Source organism: Neodiprion pinetum, chromosome 1 (assembly GCF_021155775.2).
Source record: "Neodiprion pinetum isolate iyNeoPine1 chromosome 1, iyNeoPine1.2, whole genome shotgun sequence".
NCBI classification, from domain to species: Eukaryota; Metazoa; Arthropoda; class Insecta; order Hymenoptera; family Diprionidae; genus Neodiprion; species Neodiprion pinetum.
In genome coordinates, this window is record NC_060232.1 from 29,830,884 (window position 1) to 29,851,089 (window position 20,206).

The 20,206-nt window shown below is 38.4% G+C and overlaps 4 protein-coding genes across 10 annotated transcripts; 3 read left to right on the forward strand and 1 right to left on the reverse strand.

Moving 5' to 3' along the window:
* The first annotated feature begins 155 nt into the window (after positions 1-155).
* On the forward strand, positions 156-4,284 carry Prp6 (pre-mRNA processing factor 6). The gene is made up of 9 exons (XM_046632311.2): positions 156-305; positions 419-478; positions 573-699; positions 966-1,516; positions 1,589-2,369; positions 2,599-2,814; positions 2,930-3,271; positions 3,402-3,745; positions 3,859-4,284. Exons 1-9 carry the CDS (start codon positions 211-213, stop codon positions 4,136-4,138), a joined length of 2,796 nt encoding a protein of 931 aa, XP_046488267.1. The 5' UTR covers positions 156-210; the 3' UTR covers positions 4,139-4,284.
* Positions 4,285-4,441: 157 nt separating this feature from the next.
* Tor (serine/threonine-protein kinase Tor) lies at positions 4,442-14,976 on the forward strand. The gene is made up of 7 exons (XM_046632247.2): positions 4,442-4,573; positions 4,731-11,069; positions 11,148-11,290; positions 11,375-11,515; positions 11,640-12,264; positions 12,464-12,644; positions 12,781-14,976. Exons 2-7 carry the CDS (start codon positions 4,841-4,843, stop codon positions 12,794-12,796), a joined length of 7,335 nt encoding a protein of 2,444 aa, XP_046488203.1. The 5' UTR covers positions 4,442-4,573; positions 4,731-4,840; the 3' UTR covers positions 12,797-14,976.
* Positions 13,947-15,648, reverse strand: LOC124221958 (cytidine deaminase). 5 transcript variants are annotated; one of them, XM_046632474.2, is made up of 3 exons: positions 15,508-15,648; positions 14,862-15,010; positions 13,947-14,620 (listed from the first exon to the last, which is right to left on the reverse strand). In XM_046632474.2, exons 2-3 carry the CDS (start codon positions 14,899-14,901, stop codon positions 14,217-14,219), a joined length of 444 nt encoding a protein of 147 aa, XP_046488430.1. In that variant the 5' UTR covers positions 14,902-15,010; positions 15,508-15,648; the 3' UTR covers positions 13,947-14,216. The 5 variants fall into 5 exon arrangements, with proteins under 5 accessions (XP_046488430.1, XP_046488432.1, XP_046488411.1 ...); XM_046632476.1 differs by having other exon boundaries at positions 15,482-15,607; XM_046632455.2 differs by lacking the exon at positions 15,508-15,648 and adding an exon at positions 15,276-15,414.
* Positions 15,628-18,534, forward strand: uri (unconventional prefoldin RPB5 interactor). Of its 3 annotated transcripts, XM_046632331.2 has the most exons (7): positions 15,628-15,753; positions 15,812-16,068; positions 16,202-16,451; positions 16,601-16,750; positions 16,918-17,065; positions 17,175-18,318; positions 18,401-18,534. In XM_046632331.2, exons 2-7 carry the CDS (start codon positions 16,000-16,002, stop codon positions 18,512-18,514), a joined length of 1,875 nt encoding a protein of 624 aa, XP_046488287.1. In that variant the 5' UTR covers positions 15,628-15,753; positions 15,812-15,999; the 3' UTR covers positions 18,515-18,534. The 3 variants fall into 3 exon arrangements, with proteins under 3 accessions (XP_046488287.1, XP_046488304.1, XP_046488296.1); XM_046632348.1 differs by lacking the exons at positions 15,628-15,753; positions 15,812-16,068 and having other exon boundaries at positions 16,317-16,451; positions 16,603-16,750; XM_046632340.1 differs by lacking the exons at positions 15,628-15,753; positions 15,812-16,068 and having other exon boundaries at positions 16,318-16,451; positions 16,587-16,750.
* The last annotated feature ends 1,672 nt before the right edge of the window (positions 18,535-20,206 follow it).

A 20,206-nucleotide genomic window follows, 5' to 3' on the forward strand; every position in this document is an offset into this window, starting at 1 on the left:
ATTGTTAATAAAAATTGAAAGTTAATTGTTGGGAATAAAAATTGTAAGTATAGCACCGAATTTTTCCGAGGGATTTGCTGTATCTCGTGATGGAATTGGCAAAACCAGCCTGTGTCGGGTAAAGCTGAAGATTCAAAAGTAATCCATTATTTCAGTGTTTACCGCTTGGCGTCGTGTCGTCATGCAGCGATAGTGTAGAATGTAATAAACATGGCGGTGCCATCAGCTTCGCTTTCAACGCGAAATAAAAAGCATTTTCTAGGGGTTCCAGCACCCTTGGGCTATGTCGCTGGTGTCGGAAGAGGGTAATTTCGAATAATACATTTTTTAATTCATAAATATTACCTTACCGGCGAGGAGAAATTGACGTCTACGATTTAGCGACGTTTTTAACCTCGCTTTTTATTTGTGTTTACAGTGCGACAGGTTTCACGACTCGTTCTGATATCGGTCCAGCTCGCGATGCCAACGATGTTTCGTAAGATTTCTCACTTTAATTGCTAATTAATTTCTGCTGATTGACATCATGTTTTAACTTCAACTCATTATTGTAATTTGTGAAAATTTTACAGTGACGATCGACACGCTCCACCTACCAAAAGAGCTAAGAAAAAGGAAGAAGAAGAAGAGGATGAAGAAGATCTCAACGATTCCAATTATGACGAATTCTCCGGGTATGGAGGGTCGCTGTTTAGCAAGGTACGGTATTGTCTGACGAGCAAAGCGCTGAAGATTCAAGTTTACCTCCTATAGTATTAGCAATTCAGTATTACTGCGAATAGATTTAATTCATATTTGTATTTCAATTTGCAGCATAAGTTCATATTACCCTAAGTAAATTGCATTTTTCTTTACATGCTAATCTACACTTGAAATATAGACCCTTTTGCCAGTTATTTTCCTAATCTGGGCACAATAGAATAACTTTATTACTTTGAACCTCAGGTGATTTCTTTTCTATCCAGGATCCTTATGACAAAGATGATGAAGAAGCAGATGCAATTTATGAAGCGATTGATAAACGCATGGATGAAAAGCGGAAAGAATATCGTGAAAAGCGCCTAAGAGAAGAACTTGAACGTTATCGCCAAGAACGGCCTAAAATCCAGCAACAGTTTTCAGATCTGAAGCGTGAACTGGTTAATGTGTCTGAGGATGAATGGAAAAATGTTCCCGAAGTTGGCGATGCGCGTAATAGAAAACAGCGGAATCCACGAGCTGAAAAGTTTACGCCTTTGCCAGATTCTGTTTTAGCAAGAAACTTGGGCGGAGACACTTCTACTAGTATAGACCCATCTAATGGACTGGCTTCCATGATGCCTGGCCTAGCCACACCTGGTATGTTGACCCCAACCGGTGACTTGGATTTGCGAAAAATTGGACAAGCTAGAAACACGCTTATGAATGTGAAACTGAATCAAGTATCAGATTCTGTTGAGGGTCAAACAGTTGTTGATCCCAAAGGTTACTTAACGGATCTACAAAGTATGATTCCTACTTACGGTGGCGACATCAAGTAAGTCTCATAAAAAATTTTTTCACCAGTTTATCCATTTAATTTACAATACAATATTGAAATTTTTTTCAGTGATATAAAAAAGGCCAGATTGCTTTTGAAATCCGTTCGTGAAACAAATCCTAATCATCCCCCGGCTTGGATAGCATCTGCCCGCTTAGAGGAAGTTACGGGTAAGGTTCAAGCAGCAAGAAATCTTATCATGAAGGGCTGTGAGGTGAATCCAACTTCTGAAGACTTGTGGTTAGAAGCGGCGAGGCTTCAACCTCCGGAGACGGCAAAGGCCGTAATTGCCCAGTCTGTACGTCACATTCCAACATCTGTTAGAATCTGGATCAAAGCAGCTGACTTGGAAACGGAAGTTAAGGCAAAGAGACGTGTTTATCGAAAAGCCTTAGAGCATATTCCGAACTCAGTACGGTTGTGGAAAGTAGCTGTTGAGTTGGAAGAACCAGAAGATGCAAGAATTTTATTGAGTCGAGCAGTTGAGTGTTGTCCAACAAGTGTCGATTTGTGGCTCGCCTTGGCCCGATTGGAAACTTACGATAACGCGAGAAAAGTTCTTAATAAAGCTAGAGAAAATATTCCAACGGATAGACAGATTTGGACGACTGCTGCTAAACTAGAAGAAGCTAATGGCAATAAGCATATGGTAGAAAAGATCATTGACAGAGCAATTAGTTCCTTGAACGTTAACGGAGTTGAAATTAACAGAGAACACTGGTTCAAAGAAGCTATGGAAGCTGAAAAAGCTGGTGCTGTCCATTGTTGTCAAGTCATTGTCAAGTCCATCATCGGGTTTGGAGTTGAGGAAGAAGATAGGAAACACACTTGGATGGAAGATGCAGAAACAGTAAGTACAGTTTATTATCTACCATTAAATATGAAAAATCCTTTGGATCAGGTGACATATTTGGTTCTGAGTAATCGATTTTCACACAGTTGAAATAAATTGTGGCAGTGGTTTTTTAGTTTTAACAAATTTTACTGAAAAGCTACTAAATAACTTTGCTTCGGAACTATTTTTAATAAATCTATACAAGTACAGTCAATTTGAACAATATAAATGCAATTATTTGCAGTGTGCACAACAAGGTGCTTTGGAATGTGCTAGAGCAGTGTATGCTTATGCTTTAGCAACTTTTCCCAGCAAAAAATCGATCTGGCTGCGTGCAGCATATTTTGAAAAGAGTTACGGAACACGGGAGTCCTTGGAAGCGCTACTCCAACGGGCTGTGGCTCATTGTCCTAAGAGCGAAGTTCTGTGGCTCATGGGTGCCAAGTCTAAATGGCTTGCTGTAAGTAATCGGTGTTATACTTCATCCTCTTACTTCAATTAAGTTTGTTACACGTATTCAGTATCAATAACGTGTAACTGTTGAAATATACATATATGATTATTTCTATATCAAGGGTGACGTGCCAGCGGCAAGAGGTATTTTGTCATTGGCTTTTCAAGCCAATCCAAATTCTGAAGAGATTTGGTTAGCTGCAGTCAAGCTTGAGTCAGAGAACTCCGAATATGAACGTGCCAGAAGATTGTTGGCAAAAGCTAGAGCATCAGCGCCAACTCCTAGAGTTATGATGAAAAGTGCCAAGCTTGAATGGGCTCTTAATAATCTAGAAGCTGCACTGCATCTCCTCCAGGAAGCTATAGAAACTTTTGAGGATTTTCCCAAGCTTTGGTTAATGAAGGCTCAAATAGAAGAGCAACAAGGGAATCTTGACAAAGCTCTGGAAACATATAATCAAGCTGTGAGTAAATCGTTTTTGTTATTCTTCCAGCGTGATAGTTTGAAGAGTTCGAAATGTGTAATTTTGAAACAGATCATTTCTTATATAAAATCGATTGAAGTATGTGAGAATTTACCTGGTTGTTTTGCAGATCAAAAAATGCCCCACTTCTGTGCCATTGTGGTGTTTGTTAGCTCAACTTGAACAGCGTAAAGGTCAAGTGACAAAGGCTCGTTCTGTACTTGAAAAAGCACGGCTTCGTAATCCGAAAAATGCGGAGCTTTGGCTAGAAGCTATTCGAAATGAATTGAAAGGTGGAGGGGTGCGAGACATGGCTAATACGTTGATGGCTAAAGCTCTGCAAGAATGTCCTACGTCTGGTCTGCTGTGGGCTGAAGCAATCTTTATGGAAGCACGACCACAACGGAAAACAAAGAGTGTTGATGCGTTGAAAAAATGTGAACATGATCCCCATGTTCTACTAGCAGTCTCCAAGTACGTAGGAAACCCAGATTACGCAAGTTCAGCGAGATATTTCACGTTTATTCAATTTCTCCTAGTTTCGGGAGCTGTTTGTCGTTATTAATTATACATCGTATCTGTTGCAGGCTTTTTTGGTGTGAGCATAAAATATCCAAGTGCAGAGATTGGTTTAATCGCACCGTTAAGATAGATCCTGATTTAGGGGATGCTTGGGCGTATTTTTATAAATTTGAGCTTTTAAATGGCACTGAGGAACAGCAAGAGGAAGTCAAAAAGCGATGTGTAGCCGCAGAACCGCATCATGGTGAAAATTGGTGTAGAGTATCTAAAAACATTGTAAATTGGTGTTTAAATACTGACCAAATATTGACCGTAGTTTCTAAAGACTTACCGATTCCTATCTAAAACCGAGTGTCAAAATTGAAAATAATACCGTATTTATAAATATAGATTACTGTAAATGTATTATACATATATTATGTTTAGGATGGTAATATTAAACGACATTGGGTACGAATTGTTTACGTACCTTCTTGATTTAAATATCATACATAAAATGCAGCAAAAATTGAAAATTGAGCTGAAATTTGACAGCATCAAATCTCAAAATCTTGTCTATGCACAAGTTAAAATTCACCAATAGAAGCTGGGCCACATATCAGATTCTAGCTTAGCGAATAAGTTCACTAAATCTATTATAGAGCCACCATGAATAATGGGAGCTGCCTTACGTATTTACTTTATATCACTTTATATTTACTAAAAATGGCGCTTGGGGCTGATAGCGTGATTGCGCCGCGAGTTAAAAATACGTGTTAACCAAATAGATGATTGAATAACGTGAGTAGAAAATTTAGGTGTCGTCGCAACGTTACATCTAACGTTATTCTCATTTATTATCTCGTAAATTCTTTACGTTTCACACTACGCGTATCATCACGGCAACTGTGATTCGAACCTAACCTATACATACTGACCAGTTTTTTAATTGTTTCAGGTGGACATCGGGCAATGTAGTATCCCGATGTAAAGATTTAAAAAACAAGTGTCACATCTCGTAATTGAACGTTTTTGTCAAAAAGTGAAAACTAATATATATTTTAAAACATGACGCACTCGCAAGTGCTGGATTTCGTTCAGCGACTTAAATCGCGGCACGAAGATGTTAGGATTAAGGCGGCACATGATTTATCTCTTTACGTCAGAACAGAGCTACGTGAAGTCTCCCAGGAGGAGATGACAAATTTTATGGACGAATTCAACCACCACATAAAAGAAATGGTCTCTGGTTCTGACATGAATGAGAAGAAGGGAGGTATACTAGCCATAGTTTGTCTAATCGGTGCTGATGGTGGTAATATAAACACTCGTACTATAAGATTTGCAAATTATCTAAGAAATCTATTGCCGTCGAACGATGTTGGAGTTATGGAATTGGCTGCAAAAACTGTTGGGAAACTCGCACTTGTCTCTGGCACCTACACAGCAGAGTATGTCGAGTTTGAAGTGAAACGTGCTTTTGAGTGGCTTGGCGGAGACAGGCATGAGGGGAAACGACATGCAGCTGTCCTTGTACTGAGAGAATTAGCCGTCTCGATGCCGACGTATTTTTTTCAACAAGTATCTCCGTTTTTTGATCTCATATTCAACGCGATACGTGATCCCAAACCGCTGATACGAGAAGCTGCTACCGAAGCTCTCAGAGCTGCTCTGGTTGTCACCGCTCAAAGAGAAACTACAAAGCAAATGAATAAACCGCAATGGTACAAAGAATGCTTTCACGAAGTTGTACAATGCTTCAATGATGCTGATGTTAAGGGGCGAGGGTCCAACAAGGATGCCGCTATTCACGGATCTTTATTAGTTTTGAACGAGTTATTGAGATGCAGTAACGCTCAGTGGGAAAGAAACTATGAGGCGTTGATGGAGAGACTTAATTGCTCTACTCAACAGATGGATGATGATATTCTGTCTCTCATTCCTCGTCTCAAAACTCCGATTGTACCAAATTGGACAGGCCCAGTTCCAAGTCGATCCAATACTCTGCAGACAATTCATCCGGTTCATGAATCTGCGGCTTGTCGCAGTCTATTACAGGAGGGCTTGGATAATATTTACGCAGATGTTATGAACCAAAAACTATCAAGAAATCCTCATATACAACACGCGCTGATGACGCTATTACCACGGCTGGTTGCTTTCAATAAAGAAAAATTTGACAAGCATCACTTGGCACAAAGTATATCGTATCTTTTGATCACTTTAAGAAGCCGCGAAAAAGATAGACATGCAGCATTTACAACTATTGGATTAATTGCTGTTGCAGTTGAGACTAGCATAGAACCTTATCTTCCGGAAATTATGGAAGTGATTAAAGCTTCTTTACCTTCAAAAGAAACGCCGAGTAAGAAACGAGGTACCACACTTGAACCGGCTGTATTTATCTGCATTACTTTGCTAGGGCATGCTGTTAAGCAAACTATAGGGCCAGATATAAAGGTTCTCTTAGAGCCAATGCTTGCCACTGGTCTTAGTCCAATTCTTACAACATCATTGCGCGAATTAGCTCATAGTATACCATCTTTGAAGCCAGATGTTTCTCAAGGATTATTGAGAATGCTGTCACAAGTACTGATGCACAAACCACTGCGACATCCCGGTGCTCCGTGGTCAGCTACAAGTCCAATTTCAGCTCCAACTGCAGAAGCTGACCTTCCTTCGACGGTGCTTGCGCTGAAAACACTTGGTACGTTTAATTTTGATGGAAATCCTTTACTCCAGTTTGTTCGGAGATGCGCTGACCATTTCTTGACATCTGAACAGTCTCAGGTCCGTTTGGAAGCTGTGAAAACATGTTCCAGGCTTTTGAGGCTAGCATTGAATCAACCAGGGCCAACGGTTACCAATACAGTTTCTACAGTGCTAGGAAAATTACTAGTCGTCGGCATCACAGACACTGATCCAGATGTGCGATTATGTGTCCTCGCGTCGCTTGATAAAAGTTTTGACATTCATCTTGCTCAAGCAGAAAGTTTGTCAGCCTTATTTATTGCGATGAATGATGAAATTTTTGAAATCAGAGAACTCGCCATCTACACAATTGGGAGATTGAGTACTATGAATCCAGCCTACGTTATGCCTTCACTTCGGAAAACGCTGATCCAATTTCTAACAGAGCTTGAACATTCTGGTATGGGACGTAACAAAGAACAGGCTTCGCGGATGCTCGATTATTTAGTAATTAGTGCTCCACGACTCATTCGACCTTACATGGAACCTATTTTGAAAGTTCTCATTCCGAAGATGAAAGAACCTGAGCCTAACCCTGGTGTTGTCTTGGCTGTACTTAAAGCAATTGGTGATTTAGCAAGTGTTAATGGTGCAGAAATGCAACAATGGATGCCGGAATTATTGTCAATACTACTGGAAATGTTGGTCGATGCCAGTTCTCCAGACAAAAGAGGTGTCGCCTTGTGGGTTCTTGGCCAGCTGGTTGGAAGTACAGGACATGTAGTCAAGCCATACACACAATATCCTTTTTTACTCGATGTTCTTATTAATTTCCTAAAAACTGAGCAATCACCAGTTACCAGGAGAGAAACAATCAGAGTACTCGGACTCCTAGGTGCCTTGGATCCCTACAAGCATAAAATGAACCTTGGTCAAATAGATTCACAGTTTGATTCACTAATGTCCATGGCTGATATTAGGTGTAAAAGTGATGCCGAAACAAGTCAAGATCAGTCGACTAGCGAGATGCTTGTAAATATGTCGACTTCAACTCTGGAGGAATATTATCCAGCTATTGCGATCGCTACTCTCATGCGCATCATTCGGGAACCCACCTTATCTCAGCATCATACCATGGTTGTGCAAGCGGTAACATTCATTTTTAAAAGCCTTGGTATAAAATGCGTACCATATATTTCTCAAGTTATGCCTAGCTTTTTGAACGTTGTTCGCACTGCTGATATTGGATTTCGAGAATACTTGTTTCAACAGTTGGCTGTTCTTATTGCGATTGTTAAACAACACATTCGGAATTATTTGGATGACATTTTCGCTTTGATTAAAGAAGTGTGGACTGTGAATAGTCCGTTACAGAGTACGCTTATTCTTCTTGTGGAGCACATCGCTGTTGCTCTGGGTGCTGAATTCAAAATTTATTTACCACAATTGATGCCGCAAATCTTGAGAGTACTGACACATGATACCAGTAAGGATCGTGCGGTGACTGTCAAGCTGCTTCTTGCTTTGCAGAAATTTGGAAACAATCTTGATAATTATCTGCATTTGGTACTTCCGCCAATAGTGAAACTATTCTATGCTACAGATTGCCCAATTTCGGTTAATAGAGTTGCGCTGGAAACTGTCGACGACCTTGCTGATACATTGGATTTCACTGATTTCGCTTCAAGGATAGTGCATCCGTTAGTAAGAACATTGGACACATACCCAGAACTAAGGATGCCGGCAATGGAAACTCTCTGCGCACTTTTAATTCAACTTAGAAAAAAGTATCAAATTTTTATACCATTGGTTCAGAAGGTAATGACTAAACACAAAATCACTCATCAACGCTACGACGTACTCACAGATAAAATTCAAAGCGACTCTACCGTAGCTGATGGCGAAGACTATTTACTTACACGTCCTCGAGACTCAAGACGCCAATATCGCGATTTATCTTTGACATCTTCTGATACTACAATCATCAAGCGTCTTCATGTGTCAGCACCCAATCTACAGAAAGCCTGGACAGCCACGCGCAGAGTCTCCAAAGATGATTGGCTAGAATGGCTCCGAAGTTTGTCTATCGGATTGCTCAAAGAATCACCTTCACCGGCATTAAGGTCATGCTGGGCGCTTGCTCAAACTTATTCACAGCTACCAAGAGACTTATTCAACGCAGCTTTTGTGTCATGTTGGACTGAACTCAGTAGCACATATCAAACGGAGTTAAAAGAGACCTTGCAGCAGGCACTAATGGTGCCCGACCTACCGGAAATCACACAAACTATTCTGAATTTGGCTGAATTTATGGAACATTGTGACAAAGGACCTTTACCATTAGATGCCAAGTTACTGGGTGAACGAGCCATGCATTGCCGAGCTTATGCTAAGGCGTTGCATTACAAAGAAGATGAATTCCACGAAGGCAGAAACAGCAATGTTTTCGAGTCACTGATTTCTATCAATAATAAACTCCAGCAAAAAGAGGTTGCTGAAGGATTATTGGAATATGTTATGAAACAGCAGAATCAACAAGATCTTAAAGTGCAAGTACGTTGGTATGAGAAGTTACACAATTGGGATAAGGCATTAGATTTATATAAAGATCGCTTAAACATTGATCCAACTGACGTAGAATCAACCTTGGGCGAGATGAGATGCTTAGAAGCACTTGGCGAATGGGGGCAGCTTCATGATGTTGCCACCCGACAATGGGCGAATGAAAATGACGAAAATAAACAAAGAATGTCTCGAATGGCGGCAGCTGCTGCATGGGGACTTGGGCAGTGGGAAAGTATGGAAAAATATGTCAACTTCATTCCTGAAGACACCCAGGACGGTGCCTTTTATAGAGCAGTGTTGGCTATACATGATGAACAGTATGATGTGGCCCATGAGTTGATAGACAGTGCAAGAGATTTATTAGACACAGAACTGACTGCAATGGCTGGAGAAAGTTACCAGAGAGCTTACAACGCCATGGTGGAAGTTCAGAAGTTAGCTGAATTAGAAGAAGTAATACAGTTCAAGTTAATTCCTGAGAGGAGAGCAACAATAAAATCAATGTGGTGGGACAGATTGCAAGGTGGACAACGTGTCGTTGAAGATTGGCAAAAAATTATTCAAGTCCACACACTGGTCGTTTCTCCACAGGACGACATGTACACATGGCTGAAATATGCTAGCCTTTGCAGAAAAAATGGCAGCCCTATGTTATGTCATAAGACATTAGTTATGCTGCTTGGAATGGATCCATCTCAGAATCCTGATCAACCATTGCCAACAACGCATCCGCAAGTCACATTTGCTTATTGTAAACACATGTGGATGGCGAATAATCGAGAAGCAGCTTATAGTCAGTTGCAAAGATTTGTGCAAACGTCATTACAGCCGGCAACAATATCTGTGTTAAATCAAGAAGATGAGAAACAGCAAGAAGCCAGGAAGAGATTACTCGCTCGGTGTTACCTAAAACTTGGAGAGTGGTTGGAGGCTTTGCAAGGAATAAGCGAGCATTCTATACCAGCTGTGTTATCTTACTATGCAGCAGCAACAAAACATGATCCTTCATGGTATAAAGCTTGGCATGCTTTTGCTTATACAAATTTTGAAACCGTTTTGTTTTACAAACATCAACAAGGTGATACCAATCTCGATAACGTACCTGGTAACGCATCAAGGTCTGCATTAGCCAGCTCTCAATACATTTCTCAGTTCACTGTACCAGCAGTCGAGGGTTTCTTCCGGTCTATTAATTTGTCACATGGCAGTTCTTTACAAGATACGTTACGATTGCTAACGCTATGGTTTGATTACGGACAATGGCCGGAAGTGTATGAAGCGATTGTCGAAGGAATAAGACTAATTGAAATCAATACTTGGTTGCAAGTAATTCCTCAGCTCATTGCGAGAATAGACACTCCTAGAGCCTTAGTCGGCAGATTAATTCATCACCTGTTAATTGATATTGGTAAAACTCATCCGCAGGCATTAGTTTACCCCTTAACAGTAGCTTCAAAAAGTGCGAGTTCCGCTCGTAAAGCTGCCGCTAATAAGATACTAAAAAATATGTGCGAACACAGTCCAACGCTGGTGCAACAAGCTGTATTAGCTAGTGACGAATTGATTAGAGTTGCAATACTGTGGCATGAATTGTGGCACGAAGGCTTGGAAGAAGCCAGTAGATTATACTTTGGAGAACGAAACGTCAAGGGAATGTTCGATACCTTGGAGCCTCTTCATGCGATGTTAGAACGAGGGCCGCAAACCTTGAAGGAAACATCATTCAATCAAACTTACGGAAGAGATTTGATGGAAGCAAAAGAATGGTGCCACAGGTATAAAATGTCTGGAAATGTGAAGGACTTAAACCAGGCATGGGATTTGTATTATCATGTGTTCAGAAAAATATCAAGACAGTTACCTCAACTAACAAGTTTAGAATTACAGTATGTTAGTCCAAAATTGTTGGTTTGCCGAGATTTGGAACTAGCTGTACCTGGTAGTTACAATCCTGGACATCCAGTTATCAAGATTGCCAGTATCCACAGCTCGATGCAAGTTATTACTAGTAAGCAACGCCCTCGGAAACTTTGCATCAAAGGTTAGCATCAAAACAGTGCCATTTACAAAAGTATTTCCATTTGAACGATTTGCTAATTCTTTTCATTTATCTCCGTAGGTAGCAACGGTAAAGATTATATGTTCCTATTGAAAGGTCATGAAGATCTTAGACAAGACGAACGTGTTATGCAGTTATTTGGTCTAGTCAACACACTTTTGTTGCATGATCCTGACACATTCAGGCGGAATCTTACAATTCAAGTGAGTTAAGAAATCTTCAAACAAATAGTAATTTCTTCGTACTTGAAATTTAAATGTTCGTATGCTCCTTTGTTTCATGTACAGAGATATGCTGTAATTCCTCTATCAACAAATAGTGGGCTTATAGGCTGGGTTCCTCACTGCGATACGTTGCATACGCTGATACGAGATTATAGAGAGAAAAAAAAGATACTACTGAATATTGAGCACAGAATAATGTTGAGGGTAAGCATGCTTTTTTTTACAATTCCACAATATTTTCTGCTTCATCAATATTAAATGTGAGATAAAATAAACTGCTTACAATCTATGCTTATTTCTACAAAGTTGAATTATCTATTTTATACAGATGGCACCGGACTATGATCATCTTATGCTGATGCAAAAGGTCGAAGTATTTGAACATGCTTTAGAACACACGCAGGGGGATGACTTGTCTCGCCTTCTGTGGCTCAAATCACCTTCCAGTGAAGTGTGGTTTGATCGCCGAACGAATTATACTCGTTCCCTTGCTGTCATGTCAATGGTTGGTTACATACTCGGACTCGGAGATCGGCATCCCTCTAACCTGATGTTGGATCGTCTTAGTGGAAAAATTCTACACATCGATTTTGGAGATTGTTTCGAAGTTGCTATGACGCGTGAAAAATTCCCGGAGAAAATTCCTTTCAGGTTAACAAGAATGCTGATCAATGCTATGGAGGTGACAGGGATCGAAGGAACATACAGACGGACGAGTGAATCGGTTATGTCGGTGTTACATCGTAACAAAGACAGCTTGATGGCTGTGCTTGAGGCGTTTGTTTACGATCCACTGTTGAACTGGAGACTAATGGACAACGCAGTTCCAAAAGCTACAAGATCAGATGCCCCGGGTATTGCTGCCAGTAGTAGCCAGGAACACGGAGACATGCTAGATTCTCACAGTGCTATTTTGCCAAAGAAAGGAGTTCCTTGCAGTCTTGAAAATGGAGGTAAAGTTTGCATTTAAAAGATGAAGAATATTGGTAATTAATCTTTCGCGTAAATAGTTTTGGTATAACGTGTGTTGTATTAGTTCACTTGGAATCATATGATAAATCATATTTACGTCCTCTCAAATTTTTGTGGCACATAGATACTAGTTAAAATTTTGCATCAAGCAAGTTATATTATATCACTACCTTTATCTAGGAGATAAAAATCAACCGGAGGCTCTGAATAAGAAAGCACTTGCAATAATAAACAGAGTGAGAGACAAATTAACGGGACGTGATTTTTCGCATGATGAGATGCTTAATGTTCAGCAACAAGTTGATTTGCTGATTCAGCAGGCTACAAATAACGAAAATCTCTGCCAATGCTACATTGGATGGTAATATTCTTTTGATTTAATTACTTCAATTGAAATTAATTTAAAGTAATACTTTAAGTTAATGACAAAAATGCTCAGATATGTTCTGCAGGTTTTATATGCAATATCGGAATTCTTCAAAATACTCTGTTTTCAGGTGTCCATTCTGGTGAAAATCGGATTACACGAAGTCAAGCGTGACAAGATTTTATGAGGTTATTTTCTCATCATTGCTTAGTAAGGGTTTGATGAGGTTCAGGGACTAGTCTCCAGACATTATAATTGAAAAGTTTGGTTTGCCAGTGTCATAACATTGCCCAAGTTGAATTAAAGTAACAACTGCTAATTTAACTGTGGCAGTAAATTTGAGGTTCGTTATGGAAATAAATAATAATATCGAGCCGTGATATATGAAATTTGGACGAATTGAAGTACTCTGTTGTGATCAGAGTAACGATCAATTATGGCAATGAACACTTTACTTACAGATTTAACGTTTACTTAATTCTGATTATGAAGCATTATTTTTTTTAGGATTCTTGTCATAAACAACTTTTCCTGAATCATTGTAATGTTTAATTTATCTTGTATATATCGTGTATTATTTCATTGTTAAACATTCTGATCTATCAATGCAGTTTGTGTTAGGGGTAGAAGTAAGTAAATGATTAAGTGATATTCAAATTTTAAGTATGCGAATTTTGTACAGAACCATACATACTTAATCTACATAAAGCATCTGTAAAGTCTATTCAATATGAAAGGTCACAAGTGGCTAGCGAAATAACCTCAACAACTTCTGAATCCTATCGGTACAACTGTCTGTTTATCATTCTCATTAGTTTACGATGAAACTTATGAATGTATCATTCAACAAATGCGAAGAACAAAGCAACAAAATAATTCCATCGGAAGCGTAAGATTCCAACATGTAAACATTCATCTACATACATTCTTACATCGGGCGCTCAAGAGACGAAAACGTTCTATCCAACAAAATAATCTTGGAAAATCTATTGAAACATGGAACTTTCGATACTGAATTTGCATATTGTAAGATAACTAACTTGAAATTTGAGAAATCCCATGTAATTGTACTTTGTGTATCCTCAATGTAGTCATAAAACATGTTTAAGGAGTACAGTGATGAGTTTACCGAAGAATCATTTCTACTTTGTAGGGAAAAAATTATTAATCATCTTAATTTTTCGAATGGATTTCATTTGTTCAGAAACTCGAGAATTCAAGTTCACAAACTGTGAAGTTAATTGGTACCTCAGGCCACGATTTATGGATTTGTTGAAATATTTTGAAGTTGATGAGTTATGGTATAGTAAAAATTTACACATTTTATTACATTATTAACAATCATCACGCCATTAGTCAATACATTATCGACAAAATGTAAATATTAGTAATTACAAGACCAGAATATTCCCTATATATAGTCTAATAGGTTCTTTCCACTACTTTTCAACATATTACATTACATATGCACATGTATTCTCACAGAAGGATTGTGAAGTTTATATTTAAAAATAATCAACAAATTCTAAATAGTATTATCAAGGAATTTTATAATAAATTGATAAACTATTTTTCAGAATTATTTAAGATGGTGAATGCGAGTGGTAACATATTTGCAGCTGAAGTTTCAAATACAGTTCCCAGACTTGTTTTTGCTAAATAAATTGGTATGTCTCCAAATTCAATAATAAATTGCCGACATTCGCCACAAGGTGATACAAAAGTATCGTCCAAGTCAGCGATTACTGCAAGTGCCACAAATTTCCTCTTACCATCTGAAACCGCTTTACTAATTGCAGTTCGCTCGGCACAAATAGATACAGGATATGCTGTATTTTCGACATTGCAACCTTTACATATTGTACCATCTTCACACCGAAGTGCCGCGCCAACTTTAAATTTACTATAAGGGGAATATGAGTAGGTACGAGCGTCCACCCCTGCTTTAATCAATTCCTGGATATCTCCAGCTTTAACAAAATTATAAAAATGTGTTATTATTTATATTATAGTCACTTCACGTACTTGTAAATTCAACTATGCATAGTATGTATTTATGTCTGGTTTGGAATAAGCTAACTTTATACTTTCTATTTATAAAGCACAAGAGTTACGTATTTTAAGGTGACAGTACACAGTAGACAGTAAGGTGGTAAAAAATTATAATCAATGCAACAGTTTAACTCTAGTGGTATTGATCAATTACTTTACCCAGAGAATCGAATTCCACTACTTTCCCAGCACCACTCATTTTGCTAGTTCTGAACGGAGATATCAGCTGTAAGTGTCTGCTTAACAGCCCTGTTTTTAACTCCCCGTTTCTTTGTTTTCAGAGCAAAAAGGAAGTTATTGTAATCACTCTGAAAATGAAAAGTTGAGTCTTCACTAGATCTGCAAGTTTTGAAGTTAAAAGAATTGCTTCCAAACATTTTCAGGTGAAAACGGGAAGTTCAAAGCTAGACTGAATGATGGTCAGTCCACACCTGCTTGTTAATTGCAAAATTGGCTGTAATCTTGAGCAGGTGTTATTCACCTTGTCACGTCCACGATCAATAACGTGCCAAGAACTACTGAAATCAAGCGTGATATTATGATCCAATTAGTTGGTCCTCAAAATTACGTTACCAGTAGCACAATCCGTTACTGACAATAATTTATCAGTTATCCAGATGTGTATTTTCTTCGATATACGTAGTAACGTGGAACACAGTTATTGGTTGGAAATATTAATGCAATTGCATTTAGATAAACTTCACGATGATAGGCGGTTTTAAACAAAGATATCGATATAAAGGGTTGTATCATAAATGAGAGAGCTCTTTCATGCGTACGAATTCACGTTGAATTTCTTTCGTACTTTTAGGTTGAATATCACATTAATCTGAATGTAGAAATTGCTGCCGTCATCGCTGCACCTGCACATTTTGTCCGCCGCCTTCCCATTCAAGAAACTAGCCATAACACATCGAAAGATCAATGGCCATTGAAACAACCTCGTACGTTATACGGAGGCTTGTACACGGCAAACAGCTGATTAGTTCTACAGTTTACACTATACTATCGTACTCTAGTCTCCATGACACTATCGTTGAAGCTGATAGAGGTAGGTTAGTTTGTTTACTGCGCATGCGCATATTACTTTTCTCTCTCTCTTTCGACAGGCAGAACGCCACTGAACCTTTTGCATTTATTGAGACGATTGAGACTTGGAGAGATGACAATGCGCGCGTGATGCGAGCAGATGTGAGGAACGTGAGCGCGTTTACTCTTTGTAATTTAAAATACCTGGAACCCAAATTCGGTGTACATAGTTTCGGAAAAAACGTATCTACCGAGTGAAAAACGAAAAATGGATAGTAAAAATTACCAAGATTATCAAAATTCACTGAGGGCTGTTCTGAGTAAAGCACTTGTCGAGGTATGGATTGTTCGTTCATAACCTCGAATTGGTTAGGCATTTTTTAAATATACAATGTCTTATATTACTTTGTCAGTGAACAATGCTGTGAACGATAAACTATTTGTCAATAATATATGCTTTTTATTTACAGGGTCTTAGGCGTAACGAGGAGCAAACCAAAACGTGGAAAGATTACAAAAAAGCTCATGAAAAAGTTAAAAAGGGTCTTGACATTTTGCCTCAAGAATTGACAACCAATTGCATGGTGCCTATTGGGCGTAAAGCACTCATGAAAGGAAAATTGGTTCATACTAACGAAATTTTAGTTTGCTTGGGCGAAGGATATTTCGCTAAATATAGCGCCAAGCAAGCTATAGGTGTCTGCGATCGCAGAATAAAACGTAAGAATTTTTAATGCGAGCACTAAAGTTGAGTTTATTTTTAAAATGAGTTGCAATAAATTTTGAGTATTTTTAGAAATGTTAAGTAGTTTACATCACTTTTTTAATTACAAAGGTGTAACTGTGTTATTCTAGAATTTGTTTTCTAGAGGCTGATGAAATGCTGGAAAATTTTGAGAAAGAAAAAGATTTACTTGAAATGCGCCAGTCTCTGCCAGTGGATTGTGATATTTTTGGCGACAATGAACACCAAGAGATCATTGAAACATATGAGGAGGAAGCAGAAAAACAATGGAGAGGTAGATATCCGGGTTTAACCAATGACCGATGGAGTGATTGGTTATTTTTCTGTATCTATAAAATCAGCTTTGACCACTTCTCCACATTGACATTAAACCAAGCAAACACAGTTTTAAGTATTGTAATAAAGTACACTATGTTTATTTTTGTCACTCTCTTTGTACAGTTAAACACAGGCAGCGTCAAAAAGAATATCATCAAAAGTTGGCAAAACTTAGGGCACAAGAAAAGACAGAAATCCAAACAGAAGAAGACTTATGGCAAAGATTAGATGAGCTTGAACTTCAAGAGGAATTACAAGATGAAATTGATAGGTTTATAGAAACTTTTATGTCTTAGCAGAACTGAGATATTGGATAAGATATCTTTTTCTCTACTTGCTTTTTCACAGTATCTTGATGAGGTTTTTTAATTATGATTTAGATTACAAGATGATGCTTGTAATTATTATGGGGAAGACACTCAAGAGAATGATTATTATGATGAAGAGGAAGACTCTGATTTCTCAGAAGAGGACATAGCTAACGATTTGATTCAAGAAAGACTTGTCAAATTGAATAATAGCGAAATGCCTAAACACCAAAAAGATTTGTTGGAGACAGAAAACGTGGATAAAAAAGGTGATCGATCATCGTCGTTAACCTATAATATTCCTAATCCTTGCCAAACTATTTCAATGAGCAGTTTGGACACATCTGTGATAGAATTTGAATCTGACAGAAGTGTGATTCACGAAGACAAGTCTGAATGCTCTTTGTCGTCACAAAATGATATGATCTGTGTGAAAGATCATGAATCAGAAAAGACAGGTGAGAAATCGAGTGAACAAAATGTCAGTTCATGTTTTTCCAGTCAAATCTCAGAGAAAACTTTCAGTATTGGTGAAGTTCACTCACTAAGTTCAACAGGTACGATGAACAACGATGTAATTGAAAATTCTGTTTCGAACAAAGTTGAGCTTGAACAGTCTGTTCGTTTTCAATCTCCACCTGTAGAGAATATAAATGAGGTTCCAACCAGTACCACTGCAAAGGAAAGAGACAAATTTTCGAGTGAAAATACCAAATCAGATGCTCGGACTGCTAGATCAGAAACAAACAGACGACGAGTATCATTTACAGATAAGATACAAATAAATGTGTTTGAAAAGTCGATGCGCCATGCTTTCGATGAGCCTCTGAGAATGGGTCAAGAATCGTCAAGTGAGTCTGACGTAGAGGATGAGGTTGAGAAATTGGCAATTATCGAGGACATGCTTTCCATTGGTGCAGATCCATCCTTGATTAATGAACAGATTAAAGATTCCACAGAGAATGAAGATGATGCGGATGACATAATAAGAATTGAATTCATGCATTCAGACGTACAACCTCAAATACCAGTTAGATCAGGTGGGGATGACGTGATAGAAAACCCTTCGGATATATATCGAATATTCTGTAAACCGAAATCGATTTTGAAGAAATCATCGGTTAATATTGGTGATTATAAAAATATAACTCCACCAGTAGACGATACCAGTGATTCGGAAATCGATGAGTTGCCCCGTGGAGCATCCTATACTATCGTAAGAATTATTGCCTTGTTACATTGACTAACTCAAAAACCTATAAAATGAATTGTATACCGTATGTAATATTTTTTTACAGATCGTCAAGGATGTTGAAGAAAGAAGACCGGAAGTTCTTGAGGTAAACAAGCCTTCAAGTAAAGCACGACCTCTGAGTAAATTCAAAATGGCTCGATCTGGAATTAAACAATAAATTTTTCATTGCAATACAAATGTTGTTTGTCAATTAACGGTACTTCTTTACTTTTCGTATAGATACCATGAAATACGGTAATGGCAAGAATTTTGCAATAGTTTCAAGATGATAGTATACCTAGATTGCTCGGTAATTATTCGCAATGGATTTCATACGCAGAGATACAAAAAAATCTTAACACTGGATACGTCGTTGTCGCAGTTTTAATTTAGATTCGTATCGTATAGTCCCTATAAAATTCAAGCCCCGGTAAGTACCGTGAACGACATGTCACGCAATAAACCGGTGGCAGAGTTAGTATTGCATGATGGGAGTAATTGTTTATCACATTATTTGCTGTATTCTAACGAATGTTGTTTAGTTCAAACGAGCGTCGTACCAAGGCAAAAGTGAAAATATGAGTAGCGAAATGATAGCCCAACATCGAGGATGCTACGGTCAGTTTTGAATCTGACGGCGAAAATTATAAGTTACAATTACCGGTAATTTCCGGCGTATGTATTTCATAATATTGTGTGTACCGGCGGCCATCTTACTGCCGATAGTCAGATGTTCGCCGAACTTCGACTAGTTTGGACGGATTCGTTGCGCGTCTCGGTTGTCTGATTACGCAGTGTGTGCGATTACAGTTTACTTGGTATATAAATTGTGGTGATATTTGCGAATAGTAAGTTGCATAGCGTTGTATCAATTCTTTTTTAATCGTGCTAATCGTTGACAAAAGTTGCTGCGTCTCATTCGCTGCTGGACGTTTTTTTTTTTTTACAAGGGTGAAGTTAGCCACCGATTCGCCGAAGTTTTCGACACGCCGTGTCTTTCATGCTAGAACTATTTGATTTTAGCGGATAAGTATCAGATATGCTAGAATGTTATTGATTTTGATGGTTTTTCGATGAACGTCACTTGGTGTAAAAAGTATTTGTGAATCGGTGGTTGACTATCGGCGGCTAGCTTCAGCATCGTGTTTCTTTTGTTTCTTTTTTCGATCCCGCATGCTTAATACGATCGTACTAATTTATTTTGTTCGTGGCTTTGAGATTATTGCAACGGGTGCAAAATACGCAGTGCATAAGGTGAAATAGCGAAACTGAACCGTGCGTAGAGGTGAAAAACGTTGGCGAACTGAAGCCTTGCAGGAGACAACACGAAGCGGAAAGTACATTGCAGTGAAATGTTCAACGTGCAGTCGCCGAGTTGTCGGTAAGTATTCCAATTTATTTAACAAAATTGAATAGCGGAGGCAGAGCAGCTGCTCTACTTGTCTCTGAACTTTATTTCTTGGCGTAGCAGCGTCAAAACAATAATATTATGCCTTTGGCTCTGGTATGTAGTTCTTGTGTGATTACATGTGCTGTAAGCATTTCAGACTAGATCAGGTAATTAATCGCATTTTAATCTATCTTAAAAATAACATTTTGCGCTTCACAATGTATCTGACCAATTACGGAAGTCACAAAGCATCAGGGATCTTTATCATTTGTGCTATAAAAATTGTCGCAGCTATAAATTTTTGCAAAACTAACTACCAATAAATAAAAAAAGCCAAGCTTTTTCATTCATCCAGTCTTTGTCTTCTATAAAATTCACTTTTTGCATGTAGCTGTATACATTGAGCGTGGACTTGATATTGCACGATTCTCAGTACGAGTTGAACAATTTCATTTTGGTTTAATAACAATCCGTGAGATC